Source organism: Cydia fagiglandana, chromosome 18 (assembly GCF_963556715.1).
Source record: "Cydia fagiglandana chromosome 18, ilCydFagi1.1, whole genome shotgun sequence".
Taxonomy (NCBI): Eukaryota; Metazoa; Arthropoda; class Insecta; order Lepidoptera; family Tortricidae; genus Cydia; species Cydia fagiglandana.
In genome coordinates, this window is record NC_085949.1 from 13,305,348 (window position 1) to 13,324,125 (window position 18,778).

At 38.7% G+C, this 18,778-nt stretch overlaps 1 protein-coding gene across 1 annotated transcript in view; it reads left to right on the top strand.

Moving 5' to 3' along the window:
* Positions 1 to 18,778, top strand: part of LOC134673180 (neural cell adhesion molecule 1-like) — a 187,114-nt gene that overhangs the window by 152,161 nt on the left and 16,175 nt on the right. Inside the window, exons 12-13 of the mRNA XM_063531135.1 lie at positions 2,453 to 2,587; positions 14,325 to 14,504. Coding sequence (XP_063387205.1) covers positions 2,453 to 2,587; positions 14,325 to 14,504 — 315 coding nt within the window. The remainder of the gene's footprint in view (positions 1 to 2,452; positions 2,588 to 14,324; positions 14,505 to 18,778) is intronic.

Genomic DNA, 18,778 nt, shown 5'->3' on the forward strand with positions numbered 1-18,778 from the left:
TTGCTGTCACGCTTTTTCCTACTATTACTCACACATGCAAACAGTGTTTCCGTGATCCTTGTAGTAGACAATTTCACACAACGTAAGTAGGTTGCAATAGCGTAACGGTATGTTCGTGGAAATACGTGCAAGAGGATTGGGGTTCAAGACTGGTGCGAGTAGGTAATTTCTTTTTGTTTCTCCTTTGTGTTATCTTACCTTTAAACGAGCAATTATTAGATATAATAATTTATTTATATATTTGGATGGTATCAGAAACGGCTCTAATGATTTCGATGAAATTTGCTATAAGGGGTTTGATCTCTTAGCTAGGTCTATGAGAAAACGCGCATTTTTGAGTTTTTATGTTTTGTAAGCTTTGGTCGGTCTCCCAGATTAATCTCCGCTTGGAAACTAATCCCAGAATTGGCATGCGCACTAGTTTTTACGAAAGCGACTGCCCTGACCTTCCAAACCAGAGAGTAAACTTATTTGGATTAGTCCGGTTTCCTCACATTGTTTTCTTTCACCGAAAAATAGGTATCGGTGTATAAATAGGTACGTATCAAATGCTATTTCGTACAAAAGTTCGAAAAATCATTGGTACGAGCCGGGGTTAGAACCCGCGACCTCCGAATTGCTTTCCGCTAGGCCAGCAGCGCTTCCCCCACATACTCAGTGTTATCAGGTTTTAAAAAAATCAAAAACGATTACTTATGAAAGCAGAAGAATATAAATGATCGTATTAGATTTATAATTGTTACATATTTGCCGTAACTTATTTTTAAAATGTGTTTTCCAATTAAAAGACACGTCAAGATTGTTTACCTTATTTCTAATGCTAAAAAAAACAAACTATAGTAATAATTGTGTTTTTCATTCATAGACAAAATCCATTATTTTTAACCACAGGAAATTTTATACACTTCTTTTTAGGGTTCTGTACCCAAAGGGTAAAACGGGACCCTATTACTAAGACTTCGCTGTCCGTCCATCCGTCCGTCCGTCCGGACCGTCCGTCCGTCCGTCCGTCCGTCCGTCTGTCACCAGGCTGTATCTCACGAACCGTAATAGCTAGACAGTTGAAATTTTCACAGATGATGTATTTCTGTTGCCGCTATAACAACAAATACTAAAAACAGAATAAAATAAAGATTTGAATGGGGCTCCCATACAACAAACGTGATTTTTGACCAAAGTTAAGCAACGTCGGGAGTGGTCAGTACTTGGATGGGTGACCGTTTTTTTTTGCTTTTTTTTGTTTCTTTTTTTTGCATTATGGCACGGAACCCTTCGTGCGCGAGTCCGACTCGCACTTGCCCGGTTTTTATTGCAGTGAGGATGTCCTGATTGTAAAAATCAGAGAGATTAGGAAGAGTATAATTTCTAATTATCTTTGTAAAAATAAAAGAATACGTGTAGCCCATACTTAATAATCGATTTATGATAATAAGAAAAATTAAATAAAAATAAAAATCAATACGAAATTTAGGTGTAACAAAAATACAAAAAGTTATGTTCCAGCATACAATGACTGGGGATCGAACCGGGAATCTTCCGTTTGCAAGCAAAAAAGCGACTGTTTGCATAACACGCCATGATAGTTCTTAGCTAAGCTGACGAACTTCTCGCTTAGGTCAATTAACTACCTGTCAAATATCAGTGTCAACAAAATTGCACTAAACATGACGGCACTCCAAATTCGAGCCGTGGTCGGCCCGGCAACGTCGGAAATGGTATGGCAACGTCGCAAATGTATCTGTACACGACATTTGTGACACACACATACGTAAAATTGATGAAAAGTTAACTATGATTTTTGCATGATTTCTGTATGAAACATTGTTTTCCTGTTAATTTCGCGCAAACGAATATTCGAAAGAAGATAAATGCGGAAATATTTGTGTACTAATAGTGTGTAGTTACTTAATGAGCTTTGATTGAATTTTGTATGAAAAGCGAACCACCTATGATTTATAACCACAAGATAAATATTAATGTTAAGTCAGCTAAGCTGGAAATTTGGATTTTAAAGCGATCATTTTGAACTACGAAACATCTGGCAGTTTGGATTTTATTGATATAGTCAATTTGAATTTGATTTAATATTTTCCTCGCGGTGTCACCACCTCACAGTGAAAAAATATGTTATAGGTATTAAGTACCACTCAGCAGCAAAATGTATTTTCCTCTCGTGCCTTACATAAAACCGCAATAGGTAAGATACCACTCTTTAGGTCTAGAATCTTTTATGTCCTTTTATAACAAATAATTGCTTCGGGCTAGAATAAGTCATGTATGTAAGAGTGACATTCCATTTCCAACTGCAGCTGCAATACTGTTCATTATACTATGGAAATTGACAGTGACAGCGATGCGTTTCCATAGTAAAATGAACAGTATTGCAGCTGCAGTTGGAAATGGAATGTCACTTTAAGATAGTCCCCTAATGTATATTTATTTTCATTATTAGGCACAGCCAACGGCAGCACGAGCGAGCTAAGCTACAAGCCGCAGAGCGAGCGAGATTACGGCACGCTGAGCTGCCGCGGCACCAACAGCGTTGGGAAGCAGATTCACGCATGTGTCTTCCAAATTGTTCCCGCTGGTAACTATTATTTAGAATATTTAGGCTATGCGAGAACTCGCATACGAGTTTCATTACATTGCGGGTTTTGATTGATCAGTTGAATTGGACGTAATACACAGTCCGCAATGTAACTAAAATCGCATGCGAGTTCGCGCGCCGTCTAAATCAGCCCTTAGGCTAGGCGTATGCTGAGACGCAGGGGACGCAGTTCTCGCAGCGCAACGCAGAGCTTTTGTAAAGTATGAAGCGTCCTTACGATGCAGCGTGTGTAGTTAAAGGAGTTCTATACTTTACAAAATCTGCTCTGCGCTGCGCAGCGTGAACTGCGTCGCCTGCGTCTCATACGCCTAGCCTTATGCTTTTGTTAAGTGTTAATAGTTTGAAGGTGTCATTCGGATGCCGACTGCAATAGATTTGCTGTTGAAACGTTGACGTGGGTGAAGTCCCTGTTAATTGCTATGATTTATTACTTTTCTGTAATCACTGTATTGACGTCGCGAGTAGAATGTTCAATCCGTCACTACTCTAAAGCCCGCGACTCTGCATTAATAACGCTCTCATACCTAGTAGTCATCTGAATCTTTGACGTTTGATCGGCAACCGTTTTTTCCTCCATTCATTCGATAAGATAGTGACCCAGACCAAATTTATCTTGAAAGGATTTTTTACCTTTTGGCGATTTGTAGTAGTAGTAGTAGTACCTAAATAGGTTACTACAAAACGAAACGATATATATGTGCGGGTTGCGGGTTGGCGGTGATGTTAAAACGTCCGGAGAGTAGTAGCAAAAGGGGTTTATTGTATTACAATGTTCAATGTTAGAGTTTAAAATGTTAAATAATGTTAAGTCTAGAATGTTATAATGTTAGTAAAAATAGTGAATGTTAATGTTTCGAATGCACCCGGTCGCGATGGTCCCGACAAGTACACTAAAAGTAATTTTACTGTAAATTATTGAGGTAATGCATCTTTTGCTGACTAGACGCACGCGCCGCACGAGGCTTAAAACGTGTTAAGGTGCATTGCACCGAACATCTTGACGGGGGCAAACGATGAGATGGGATGAGTTGCTAAGATATTTAAGTGGTACAAGGATGATCAACAATGTTTCTAAATCTATGTAGTTAATTTCTAAACGATGTTTGTCGGAACACTGGCGAGCAACTTCTGTCCACTTGTTTTAATTCAATGTTTTCTAGTTTATCGCACTTTTCCACTTTTTTCACATTTGCACTGCACTTATCACTATCACTGACGCTGCAATGACGCGTCAGCCCGCGGCGTCCGCGAGGGCTGCGCGTGCGCGGAGCGGGGGACGGCTCCTGCGCCTGGCCCTGCCCGGCGACACGTACTGGATCAGCTGCTCCTTGTGGTTCCGTACTTATCGATGGTGGTGCTACTTTGACCTTCCACTGGCCGCGCATCTTTCGACTCGCATAAATAATTATCCCGATGATCACTACACCCCATAGGCAGTATATAGCGGTATAGTGATGTATGTCATTCGAGGAGTAGTTGTCCAGAAGGGGTTGATTCTGTTTCATAGTGTTTATTTTGTTTCCTAAGTCCTTTAATTCTTCCTCATTGTATGAGCTATCGCTAGTGCTATTTTCGTAGTCAGATAATGTTATATTTATAATGTGGTTTATAGGGTCTATTTCCGGTGTTAGTATGTTTAGTTTCACATTAACTTGGCTTTGCATATTTTGATGCGTGTGAATAGTAAAGTTATCAGTTTTCACAACGCAATCCTCGTCTACGTTAATAATGTTCGTCTGGGATACCGTCTGAGACGTAACTTGACTCTTGCATAGCGTGCGCAAATGACACGCGTCACAACAGAAGTATAGGTACTGATTCACTTTCGATAGACTTATCCATTTGTTTTGACAAGCAGCTGTGTTTATTTTGCATTGATAATTTTCATTTTTAATGCAGAGGTCTTTGTCGGAATTCATTTTGAAAACTGGGGTTTTTAGGTAGCACATAGTTGTTGTCACGTCTCGAGTAATGCATTGCTCTATTTCCTTCTCCGTTATAGGCAAATAGGCATCCTTTCGTAAATTGATAGCTATGTATTTTTCTATAGGGATAATCGATATCATGTTTCTTCCTGTACTGTGTTGTATGGGTATAATGTTGTATAAGTCATAACTAACTCGGCTCACAAGTGGAATACGGATCTCTATAATCATGTATTGGTCAGTCATCTTGGCTTTAATGTTTAATAGGTGATAGATATCTTGCAAATTGGTTTGAATGTTATCAATAGGTAACGATAAGTCGCTTACTAGTTGTCCGGATATTATGTTCAGTTCTCGTTGAAATTGTTTAGGGTCGATGATGTGAATGTTCATTTTTCCGTTATATATGTTTGTAAGAGTGTCTAGTAAATCATTCTGAATAACTGTTAAGTGATTTAGTAGGTTATTAGCGGCCATCGCTATCATGTTGAATTGCGCCATGCACTCTGCGGCGCTTACTTCTTTTTGCAATGCGGAAGTCCCTTGATCTAAGCTAATTAAATGAGCGTGTATCAATTTATGTTGTTTTTGTATGGTATCTTTGTTTCTTAATAACATGTTGTATTCGGCCTCCATTACTGATGTCTGGTTTTTCCAAAGGTTGACGAGGTGCTTTTCGTTGTTTTTAATTAGTCCAATGTCTTTTTGATATTGCTCTGCAAATCTATCATCCAGAACTCCAAACAGGGTATTTGCGAGATTTCCAACTCCGTTAACTAGGCCACGCCGTCTCCGGGTCTCTGGTTTCAACTGTTGACTCGATAAAATGCGGTTGTAGTGCTGTAATTCGTCATAAGAGTGACGTAGTTGCAATATAACGATATCACAGTGTGTTAATGTTTTAACTTGTTTACAAATGTTTTCTAGTTGAGTGTTATACTTTTTATAGGCCGTGATTCCTTCCCAATATGGATTGAGGTCCTGGTACGCTACTAGCTTCCATTCATCTTTCACGAGTAGCATGTTTCCAATGTTATCGAAGTATAGACCTTGAGTTTTATTTACGTGAGTTACTTGAACGCAGCTTCCCAATGTTAATAATGACATGAGGTACATTAATGTCATAAATATTGTAGTTGCACATCCGAGCTTTTTGTTAGGTTTCTGTTTGTTCGTTTGTTGTTTAGGCTGGGATTCTTGTTTATCTTGCTGTTCGGTGTCCTTTGGTATTGGTAAGAGAGATAGTTTTATTACTGGGCGCTTTAGGAGTCCATTCTTTGTTTTCAGAGTAACAACTCTAACATACCCGTCTGGTCCGGCGTGAGTGTTTACAACTCTTCCGAGGGCCCACTTTCCCGCGGGTAGGTTGTCGTCGTGTATTACTACCATGTCATCTATTTCAAGATTCTTCTGAGGTGTGTTCCACTTCGGTCTGGCGGACAGTTGACTTAAATATTCGAATTTCCATTTTTTCCAAATGTCTTTAACAATTTTTTGTGTTAGGTGCCATCTCGTTCTAGCGTCCTCTTCTGTTTCTATTACCGTGAGCCCTGCTCGGCCTGTTAAAAAGTGTGCTGGAGTGAGAAAGTCAAGGTCCTCGATATCTTCAGTCAGTGGGCATAACGGCCTTGAATTCAAACAGGCCTCCAGTTGCGCTAAAATCGTAGAATATTCTTCGTACGTAAGTTTCTGTTCTCCTATTACTCTCTTTAAGTGGTGTTTAAGACTTCGCACTGCCCTCTCCCAGAGGCCACCTGCGCTGGGCCACGACGGGGCATTGAAATGCCATTCAATCTCCATTTCCGTAATTTCCGAAAGAAAGCTGTTGTTAAAAATGTTCCGTAAGTCTTGCCATTGTTCTTGTAGAATGTTGTTCGAGCCCACAAAATTGGTTCCGTTGTCAGAATACATGTGACGAGGAGTTCCTTTTCTGGCCGCCATTCTTCGTAAAGCAGCTAAGAATGCTGAGCTCGTTAACTCAGTCACCAGTTCCAGATGAACAGCCTTGGTAACCATACACACGAAAATCGCAATGTATCCCTTTAATGTTTTTATGCCACGACCTTTGCTCGCCTTGATATCCACATATCCTGTGTAGTCTACACCTGTGTGATAAAATGGCTTGGCTTCATTCACTCTAGCGGCAGGTAACGCACTCATTATTTGTTGCTGTTTCTTTCCTTCAATTTTCTTGCACCTGACACATTTTCCAAGTTGTTTCTTCACCGTGTTCATTCCTCCCATCACCCAATATTGTTCTTTAAGCTTAGCCATGGTGAGTCGGGCACCACCATGGAATGTTAGGAGATGTGCTTGTTCTATTAGCAATGTTGTCAATCGTGCATGTTTTGGGATGATTTTCGGAAATTTCATCTCGTAGGGAATGTTAGCTTCGTTAAGTCTTCCTTTTGCCCGTAGAATGTTGTTTTCATCAATATAAGGGTTTAGTTTCAAAAGATTACTTTTTGTTTCCTCTCTGTCATGTTTACGTAAGTACTCTATGTCCGTTCCCATTTCTTCTGTTTGCACATGTTTTATTATTGTCAATTTAGCTTTCTGCAACTCCGGTAACGTGAGATATGTAGGTAAAGTGGCACGAGTCGGTGTCAATACCCTGAAAATCCATGCGACGATTCTTATTACTTTTGCAATTGAGCTATATTTATGTAATAAGTTGTTTATAATGTTGTCTTGGTTATCCGATTGCGTCAGACAGAGGAGGGTACTGTTGTTAATGTTTGTTTGGGTTATGTTGTTTGAGCGGGTTTTTTTCTCTTCTTCGTTAGTTGTGTACTGTGGATGTTCTAAGTTATCGAAAGTAGGTTGAAATGTTAAGAGCCAGGATGGAGCTTGCCACCACAAAGTATGGTTTTTTAATTGCGATGCTGTGAGACCCCTGCTAGCTGCATCTGCTGGATTATCTGATGACTTAACATACCTCCACTGGTCTGCAGGCATTACTTCTTTTATTTGTGTTACTCTGTTAGCCACAAATGGCTTCCAGCGGTTCGAGTCGCCTTGTAACCACCCAAGGACTATTTTTGAGTCAGTCCAGCCAAATGTTATCATTTCATGTTTGTTCAAGGAATGTTTAATCTTTTTCATCAGTCTTGTTAGCAAATGTGCACCACTAAGCTCGAGCCGGGCTAATGTTAATGTTTTCTTATGGGGCACAAGTTTTGTTTTTGCTGCCACCAGTATTACTCTGGATTGTTGCGGTATTCTCGCATATACTACGCAAGCGTATGCTTCTATGGATGAGTCACAGAATCCATGGAGTTCAATGACGTCGTTCTCTTTACACCCTAACCACCGTGTTATTTTGCATTCGTTGAGTTGTTCGATATCCCTTATCGTCCTTGACCATTCTGAGAGGAGTTCGTCAGAAACCAAGTCATCCCATTGAGTCTGTTCTTTCCATGCCTTTTGAAATAATATTTTGAGTTTTACTATGAATGGGGCGATCCAACCGAGTGGATCGTACAGTTTGGAAATTTCGGATAAAAGTGTTCTTTTTGTTAGTTTCTCTTTAAGTTCGGGCATTTTACATTTGAATGTGAAGTTATCTTCGGTCGGGCTCCAGCATAAACCCAATGTTTTTGTAATGTTGTCTGCCTTGAAGTTGAATACCATTTCTTCTCTACCCTGTTCTCTGTTTATGTACTCTAAGATTTCCTTGTTGTTTGACGACCACTTCCGTAAATTGAAACCTCCGGTTTTTAAAAGATTGTTTAAATCAGAGACTAACTTTTTCCCTTGTTCTAATGAATGTGCGCCATGTAACAGGTCATCCATGTAAAATGCTTCCTCGACTACTTTCGCTGCTTCCGGAAAATGTTCTCGTTCGTCGGCTGCTAGTCTTTTTAACGTCATCATCGCTATAAATGGTGCTGATTTTGTTCCGTATGTTAGTGTTGTTAGTTGAAATGTTTGTAATGGTTTTTCAGGACTATCTCGCCAAATTATTTTCTGTAAATGTTGGTCAATCTCATTCACGAGTATCTGACGGTACATTTTCTCAATATCCGCCGTAAATGCGTATCTGTATTGTCTCCACTTTAACAAAAGTACTTGCAAGTCTTGCTGTAAATTGGGGCCTGTATACATCAAGTCATTTAAAGATCGCCCTGTAGATGTTTTGACTGATGCATTGAACACGACCCTGTGTTTTGTAGTTGCTGACTCAGCACGTTCCACAATATGATGTGGCAAGTATGACTCTAATTCCGAACTTGTGTTTGCTGGTTTCATGTGCCCTAGGTCACTATATTCATCCATAAATTGTTTATAAGCTTCTGTTAACTTTTCTTGTTTTTGTAACTTCCTTTCCATGTTTTTGAACTGGGCGATTGCTCTGGATCTTGACTCTCCAAGTTCTTCTTATTTATTTCTTTTTTCAAACTGTTAAATGTTTCCTCATGAGCGTTAAATGAAGTCTCGTATTCGACGTCTGTTTCCGTGCCCTCACTCTCTAACTCCCAATGAAGTGTATCTATAGCTGTCCAACGAGCTTGTAAGGACTTGAGCGCGTCTTCCAGCTCCCACTTATCTGTTAGTGTGTCGATCTCTATACTTTTTACTGTTCTTACGAAAGCCTTCATGTTAGCTAACTGTTTCCGATGCATTTCGTCATGTTTACTAGATGTTCCCGCATTTGTTTTAAATTGATGGTTGCTTAAATGAGCATCTTGCCTAGGTTCTCGTAATGTTTCACGCTCTTTAGGGATGGCGCCTCCCTGAGCTTGATCCCTTTTCTCGTCGTTATCTTCCACGGTCCAAGACGGTGCTCCCGCTGTTAACTGTCGCACTACCTGAGGCGAATGTTCCGGCGCTAGAGCCTGATAACCCGCGCTTAAAACAGAATTAAGCACTGAATAAGTCTGTTTCGCGCTTTCATAAGTACGGTTCGCATAGTAGGGATGAGACTGACTCTCGATCATTCCTATCTGTTCATGATTAAATTCAAATTCTCGCCACAAGCTACTCAACTGGTCTAACCGTTTCTTAAAATATTCAGGCTTCGTCTTTCTCTCTGCACTGTCTTTCTTAAAGTTAGTAAGCATAGACTCAATGGTGCGCTGAATTTCCTCTTGACGGATCACGCTCGCCATCTTGATGTTTTGTTTTGTTAGTAAAATAGGAAAGATCTTACTTGAGAATCTTCTATGTATGTTGTTACTGAACACTCCTGCCTCGCCTCGCTGCTGTTGTTGTTGGCTACGCCTTTGCTTCTGTTACCGCTCACCCACAAAATGTTCACCAGCTCAATCACTTCACTCACTACTCAAAATTAATTTTATAGCGCGCGAAGTCCACGTTTCGAAGGACCAATGTGCGGGTTGCGGGTTGGCGGTGATGTTAAAACGTCCGGAGAGTAGTAGCAAAAGGGGTTTATTGTATTACAATGTTCAATGTTAGAGTTTAAAATGTTAAATAATGTTAAGTCTAGAATGTTATAATGTTAGTAAAAATAGTGAATGTTAATGTTTCGAATGCACCCGGTCGCGATGGTCCCGACAAGTACACTAAAAGTAATTTTACTGTAAATTATTGAGGTAATGCATCTTTTGCTGACTAGACGCACGCGCCGCACGAGGCTTAAAACGTGTTAAGGTGCATTGCACCGAACATATAAGTAGATGCATACATTATTATTTATACTAATTAACGTTTAATTCATAATCTAAAATTCAACTGTGTAAGTTACATAAACTGGACCTATTCTTATTTGACTACAATAACCGCACGTCCGAGCTTGGCATGCGGACTTAAATTCACTTTGTGTCAATGTAGGTACTCTGGCATTTCACCTGCTGTGCATGAAATGGGCACTGGACAGTGGCGTTCAAAAGTGCATGGATAGATGTCGACCGTAATGCCTTAATATGACGGTTGAAACATGTCTCTGAACTTTTGAACGCCTGTGTATAGTCATCAGCAATAGTATCTTACACAACCAGGGCCGCAAAAATATGTGACACGTTCTTATTTGGAGCGCAATAAGAGCGCGTCATATATTTTTGCGGCCCTAGTTGTGTAAGATACTATTGCTGATGACTGTACAATACGTGAGGAATTTTAGTTATTAGATAATAGACAGTTTTAGACAATGCCGAATAAGTAGGTCTCTGTCCTTGATGCTTCTACGTCAAACAATAAAAATATATTTGCAAATATTTCGTTAAAAATATTATTTTCTCTTCGCAAGTGTGTTGAAAAACATTTTATAAAAGGAGAGGTATTAAATTAAAAATTCGACTAATTTCCTTTAGTTTACTTTAACTACATTTTCACAGGCTTAAGCGGTTAGGTAAAATGTCTTCACTAATCGCAAAATTGCCGTTTAATTGCGAGCTAAACGTCAATAGATTGTAGGCAACAAATACCAGTCAGAGAGCCATTTGAATCAACAACGCAAGAGTTGAATTGGCTGCACGTTTTCTAATTTCGGCCTGCGGCTTTTAGTCGCGCACGCCAAATCTCATAACTCAACTGCACACGGCCGCCGGAGCAACTGGATGTGACTAGCAGTTTATTAAAACCTTTATACTATAACTGGACCGCATAACTAGATGGGACACAATCAACTCCTAGCGCATAGATACTGGGAAAGACGAAGACCCAAAGGGGGAGACAAGGTGCATATGTTTTTCGCGTCTTCCGCATCTTATTGTTTCGGGGGTCCTAACGTATATACTTCAACCCATCGGCATCTTTTGTGTAATCGCCCTCTCAAGATCTAAATAGTACCTTTTGCCTACTCTAAAAGCTTTTTCGACCATCTCTATGGAGTTCAAGGGCAGCAATTATGAATTCCTTCGGTTCCAGATAGATTGCTCCAACGTCCTTCATTCTCTGTCTGGTGATGGCGTGACATCCAGTTAGGTAGGTGCTCGTTAACCCTTGAAGTAGCAGGAACTAGCTCCCGGATAATGTACCTACGTCATTTAAATTCGAAACTAGTCGAAGACACGCCATAAACAAAGACCTAGACCGATTATTCCCTGAAGCACTCGGGTCCATCGGGTTGTTAGGTTTACGGTTTGTGGCGTCTCCTCTGTGTCTGTCCACGGGTGCCACAAGAACTAACAGATGGCGTTAGTAGAGCCTCTTTTATACGAATAGTGCAACCTTGTGTGAAGCGGCATACATCTCCTACATCGCACTTACGGAGTTCCAAGTCTTTCGCCACTCTTCACGGCTTTGTGCATGCTCCCGCCATTCGCCACAGAATGCGTCCAGGTCGTTTCGCCATCTCATTTTTGGTCTGCCTCTGCCTCGGGTGATCTGTGGTACCTTAATACCTTTAAAATTATTTAACAGTAGTTTTTCAATCTTCCTTCCTACATATTCTTTGAAAATAGTGATCTCTCTAACTCCACGTCACAGTTGCAAGTGGAAATATGAGTTGGGTGCGGCGGTGCAACGAAATTCGCCGCTTTCCGCACTGAGTTTAATATCTGCGCATTTGTTATATATGTAGCGCGTTCAAATGTCGCCCCTTGCTCATGATCCCTCTGTGGGAATGATTTAAAGTACCTAAGTGTAATAAGATAATCGCTTATGTGTGCAAACGCGACGCAGTTAGCTAGGAATCCGTCTACACAAAAATATAAATAATATATCGAGTTAAAAATTTTACACATAGAATCAATTTTTTGTATAAATTTATATCAGTACGTCGATTCGCTCATGCTTGGTAAGCTATCTAAATAAAACCCATGTGCTTACGATAATTTCTATTTCTTTTTAGGGTTCCGTACCTCAAAAGGAAAAAACGGAACCCTTATAGGATCACTCGTGCGTCTGTCTGTCCGTCCGTCTGTCACAGCCAATTTGCTCCGAAACTACTGGACTAATTAGGTTGAAATTTGGTACACATATGTATGTAAGTCTGTGACCCAAAGACGGATATGTAACGTCAACAAATGAATTTTAAACATAAGGGCTACTTTTAGGGGGTTAAAGATAAAATTTAAAAACCTAGTTTTGCAAACTATATCATGTTACATATCAAACGAAAGAGCTCATTGTGAGAATCTCAAATATATTTTTTTTATAAATTTATGATAAAAAGTTTAGAAGTTATTCAAGAAAATAGACAAAAAATGACCATTCCCCCCCCCCCTCTATCTCCGAAACTACAGGGTCTAAAATTCGGAAAAAAATACACAAAATAGTCCTTTACCTAAAGATGACAGGAAAACCTATTAGAAATCTACAGTCAAGCGTGAGTCGGATTTAAGAACAAAAATGCGGTTTAGGTTTTTTAGGGACACAGCCGCAATGGTTTAAGTGAAACGTGATGTAGACAGCTATTGCGAAGGCCCTAGGCCGATATCCGCATAAGGCCGAAAGCCTGAAGCGTCCCGAAGAAGCGCGCTTTTAGCTTCAAGCGTGAGTCGGAATGACGACAAGAAATGCGACTATAGGCTGTATCTGGCACACAGCCGCATTGGTACTTGTAGTACAGATTGATTAGGCTACTATTGTTACGTGTTTTAAAAAAAGCACTATACACGCTGGCCAAAAAATTAACTAAGTGTATTCCCGTTGCCAACGTGCAACTCCGAAATCGCGAGGAAAAATTTGGCTGTTTCATACATTTTGGCTGGTCTTTTTTCTATGGGAGGATACACTTTTTTTTTTAGCTATTTCGGGGTTGGTCCCATAATAAAAGTTGTAAAGCTCAGTATAATCCTAAAACCGCCCCGGCTACGGGAATGTACTTATTTTTTGGCCATCCTGTAGGTATTATCTCTCTTCGACCCGTCGGACGCTCTGAGCTATAGCTCCTAGGCGGAGCTCGGTCTTCAGTCTTCGCATTTGGACACTTGTACTTTGTACTACTGTTCGGCATTTAATCTTCCTGTCTAAGCTACTTTAAATCTTCTCGGGGCAGAGGTGTATGGTTGGAGCCGGTAAAGGTTTATTTGATGTTCATAAGTGCATTGTAATATGCCTACTTGAATAAACTATTTTTTATCTTTTCATCTTTATCTTTTTACTTTGCATAGTTGCAGAGATATAAGCCACCACGCCAGAAAACTTCATGTTACATCTGGTTTTTGATTGAGCCATTCGGGTTATTCAAGACGTTTCACTCACGTCACGTTTCATATACTTACAAAAAAAAAAGTTGAAAATTGTGTGATGTACGGAACCCTTGAAACGCGAGTCCGAACTCGCACTTGACCAGTTTTTTATGTTATTTGGTACTTTCGAGAGAACAATGCTTGGAGCTCCAAATTGGTAGTTAAAGTGAAGAAACTCGTTGTAAGGTTTAAATAGTTTTGAAGATGTTCTGTTTCATTGCATGCTAAAGTTATAATGGTTAGGATTTACATAAAGAGCGACTGAAGGTTCATACAAGTTATTCGACACAAGCACCCAATCAAAGCTGTAGTAGGAACCTATTATATTATGATACGGATTTATTTATTTATTAAAAAGATTGTTAGCAATAAGTATTCATCATATTAAGAATTAGATGATATATTTTCGTTTACAAAATCATATGCACAGCCAGCTGCAGCTCTCTGTAGGTACATACATTAAATGATCTTGCAAACATATCGTTGAATTCATTGCATTGAATTAGCAATTTTGGTATACAACAATAAAACAACCTGACAATAAGTAAAACAGTAAAATATATTCATAACATATTTAACCGAAATTACGTGAGTAATCCATTTTTTTTCAACTTTATGGTGCAATATAGGATATTTTAGTTACAAACTTATTTTCTTTTTGATAAAAGTTGTCGAACAAAGTTTTGTCATTCTCAGCGCGTCCCAGCGCGCCGCGCAACTGCTCGCTCCAAACGGGCAACAACAGCGCCGACGGTGGCTGGCTGCGCGTGCGCTGCGTGGCCGGCTATGACGGCGGACTGCCTCAGACTTTCCTATTGGAGGCCTTAGATCCAATCAGCGGCCGGGCCCGCTTCAATACTAGCGTTAATGACACAGGTGAGTGCCATTTATTGTGCATGTGTGTACTTCAATCAACTGATCGCTTTAAATAGGAAATAGCGCCGATGGAGGTTATCTGTGCGTGCGCTGCGTGGCCGGCTATAATGGCGGACTGCCGCAAACTTTCCTATTGGAGGCCTTGGATCCGCTCAGCGGCAGGGCCCGCTTCAATACTAGCGTTAATGACACAGGTGAGTGCCATATTTATTGTGCATGTGTGTACTTCAACAATTGATGGGTCTAAATGGGAAATAGCGCCGATAGAGGTCTGTGCGTGCGCTGCGTGGTCAGCTATGATTGTGGACTGCCGCAGACTTTCCTAACTATTGGAGGCCTTAGATCCGATCAGCGGCAGGGCCCGCTTCAATACTAGCGTTAATGACACAGGTGAGTGCCATTTATGTGTGAGTGTTTGCACTTCAAGCAATTACTCTCTCCAAACTGGCAATAGGGAATATTACCCAAAACTCTGCGTAGAGAGCGTCACTATCACAATCATAGGGCCTACCGCGAAACATTAAAAGCTAAAGTTCGGTTTCTGCCTTTTAAAAAAAATATTTTTATGTGTTAACCCTTATCTTGGCATCGTAACACCCGTGATACATGGAACTTAAAAAAATCTAGCAGGTTCACTTTATTACCTAACAGAATAATTCTGCCGTCAATATGTCGAGCTACCCTCCTTAATTATAGAAAAAAATAATTGACACGAGTGTCATTGTAAATTAATTAGTAATAATCAACATGGCGCTGCGGAAACAATAGATTTCGGTTCGTACTGGAAGTTTTGCAATTATTTCTTATGTTAGTATATATTTTTCCATAATCTACATTTTGATATCTTTACTGTCTCTTAGTGCATACATATTTACAATGCCTTCAAATTTAAAAACATTTAATACACAGAACCTTACATGAAACTGTTACGTATTATATTTGATACACTGCCAAGAACTCAGAAATGTACATATCGAAAGGACTGTATTGCATTTAATACATTGCTAAGTTATCGTCAAAATAGTTTTACATGATTTTTTATTTTTTATTATTTTTGTGGGGTTACACAAAACATGCTTCAATTATTTAATATTAGTTGTCGTTTTATTTAGTTATTAAAACTTTGATTTTTTTAATTACTAGATGTTATTTAACTATATATTCGTACGCTGTAGCATTATTGCTACGCCGTAGCCCGTAGCACGGAAAAATATGTGTATGGCAAAAAATGGTCCCAAAGTAAAAAAAATGTATTTTTTTTAAATTTTAATTATTTGTTTACTTTTCATATTTTACTCAACTATATGCTGACGACTTTTTTGAAACTTTACGGGATCAAATTTTCCGCCCATGTGATCAGGTATTCGTAGATATAATTTATTTTTACAGGTTTAATAGTCATCTGATGCTTTAGAATGCGTTTAATTAGCAGTAAATGCTAATTTCTGTTGCATTACATGTTTTATTTTTATTAAAATCTTCATTTTTCTTCTAAAAAGTAGTAGATACATATGATTTTCCAAAACTGGAAAATCCGGGATTTTTTTCCTTATTTTTTAATAGCCTAGTATGCTCAATAGGTGACAAAAAACTAAATAAATGTCTATATTTAAGATATTTTGAGCCTTGCCAAGATAAGGGTTAATGATACTGATATTTTTATTTGGTAATTTTGAATTATTTGAAAACATAATGGAATCTGCCTTACGTAAAATATCATCTTCTAGTAAGAAATTGCTTATATGCGGCGACTTTAATGTAAATATTATGGAAAATTCAACAATGTCTTGTAGATTATTGAATCTTTTTAAATCTTGTATTCTCAACCACATGTTTATGGAGCCCACTAGAGTGACTGCTACTAGTGCAACCTGTATAGATAATATTTTCACAGATATTTTTCCTATTGCTAAAAAAGTTATCAGCAATTTAGAATCTGACCACTTAGGTCAATTAATGGTATTTGAGGCATTTAGGAAAAATACCATGAGAAAACAAATAACTTTTGTACCAGTAACCTCAGACCGCGTGGAAAGAATGAAGCTAAGTTTAGTTCAGGCGCTACCCTTTTTGTCTTCCGATATGAGTCCTAATAGTATGTATAATTCATTCTTTCACACTTTTATGAATCATTATAATGCGATATTCACCTCAAAATCGGTCGTAGTTAGTGGTGCATCAGTTTTTAGTGAGTGGGCTACTGCGGACTTACATCAAAGAAGACGTGAACTGTATGCCTTATATGAGGAACGGCGGTTTAATCAGAGTGATGAATTTAAAGAACATGTGAAGGCATATTCGAAGAAGTTTAAAGTAGATTGTCATATAGCTAAGCGAAATTATCTAAGTCAGAAAATAAAAAGTAGTTCAGACATTATTAAAGCAACCTGGAAAGTAATAAATGTGGAGACTGGTCGTTGGAAACACACAATTAAAGAACTTAAACTAAACATTGATAACAAAATTATAGATTCTAATTTAGAAGTAGCTACAGAATTTGAAAAATTTTTCACCGAGGTACCAGTATCTACAACTAAGGATTTAAATTCATCACCCTCATCTGCTGTTACATTATTAAAAGATAACGCTCCAGAGTGTTGTGGAGACCTTCATTTTGAACATGTTTGTACCTCAGATGTAATAAAGGCGTTTAAATCAATTAATGTCAAAAAAACTAGTGACCTCTGGGGAGTCTCTGTCCATGCTGTCAAATCCTTAGTAGAAATTGTAGCGCCTGACTTGGTAGTTATATTTAACAACAGTGTTGATTGCGGCGAGTTTCCTGATCTAATGAAACATAGTAAAGTAATTCCTTTATTTAAATCTGGTAGCAGCTCTGACCCCACTAACTTTAGACCGATATCTGTGCTACCAACATTTAGCAAGATTTTTGAAAAATTAGTTCTTTCTCAATTAGTACGACATTTTAACGTTAATAATTTGATGCATAATAAGCAGTTTGGTTTTACACGGGGTCGCTCAACAACCGATGCTGGTGTTGAGCTAATTAAGCATATTTTCGATGCCTGGGAGGAGTCACGAGATGCTTTAGGTGTCTTCTGTGATTTATCTAAGGCCTTCGACTGTGTTTGTCATGAAACATTAATCAGGAAACTTCATTATTACGGCGTTAGAGGATCGGCACTGAATTTACTTAAGTCCTACTTAAATGGTAGAATACAAAGGGTCGATGTGAATGGACAGCGATCACCTGGGTCATTGGTCTCTATGGGTGTACCACAGGGGTCAATATTGGGGCCTTTCCTGTTCCTTATCTACATAAATGACTTGCCATTCCTTGTTAAGACCCACCATGATATAGTATTGTTTGCAGACGACACCTCACTTATTTTCAAAGTCAAACGACAGCAACAAGCTTACAATGATGTAAACAATGCTATTTCAAAAGTAGTAAATTGGTTCAATGTTAATAATTTAATGTTAAATGAGAAAAAAACTAAATGTATTAAGTTTGTCACTAGTAGTAACGTAAGGCATGTGCAAGCAAGTGTCATTGTGAAGGATGAGGAATTGGAATTAGTTGATAGTACAGTTTTTCTTGGTATAACTTTAGATTCTAAACTCCAGTGGGGTCCCCATATTGCTACTCTTTCGAATAGACTGAGCTCTGCAGCTTTTGCAGTGAGCAAAATCCGTCAGTTAAGGGTCATTCCATAAGAAACGCTACCAAAGGGTTGAAAAATGAAAACTGGTTTAAGAAGTCAAAACTAACCTATTTCCATAGAAAACATACCGAACCTTCATATCACAAAAAAAAACCGAAAACAAATGTTTTTTTATGGTAGCTCCTGTACAAAAAAAATTATTTTAATTTTTTTTGCATGTAATCCTGTGGTGTGGGGTGTCGTTGGATAGATCTTTCAAAATGAATAGGTGTCACCATCAACAAGTGTTTGATTAAGTGAATATTTTCGGAAATATTCGCAGCGAAAGAAAAATATTTATAATATCTTCGAGAAACAGTTTTTATTGTTAAGATAATGTATTTTAAAATAATTCAGCATTTATTACTTATATTTTTAATCGAATTTATTAAAAAGACAATAATTTCTATAAATTGAGCCATAATTTCGTATAAATCTGTCTTAATTTCGTACTCGTAACACCCGAAACGAACCATGAGTAACACCCGAAACAGGTAATTTATTTTATTAAAATTAAATAAGAAGTGATACTAAGTGTTACTTCAGTGTTTCAGTAGACTATACTAACTATTATTACTTGACATAAATAAAACTGGAGCTTACGTGATA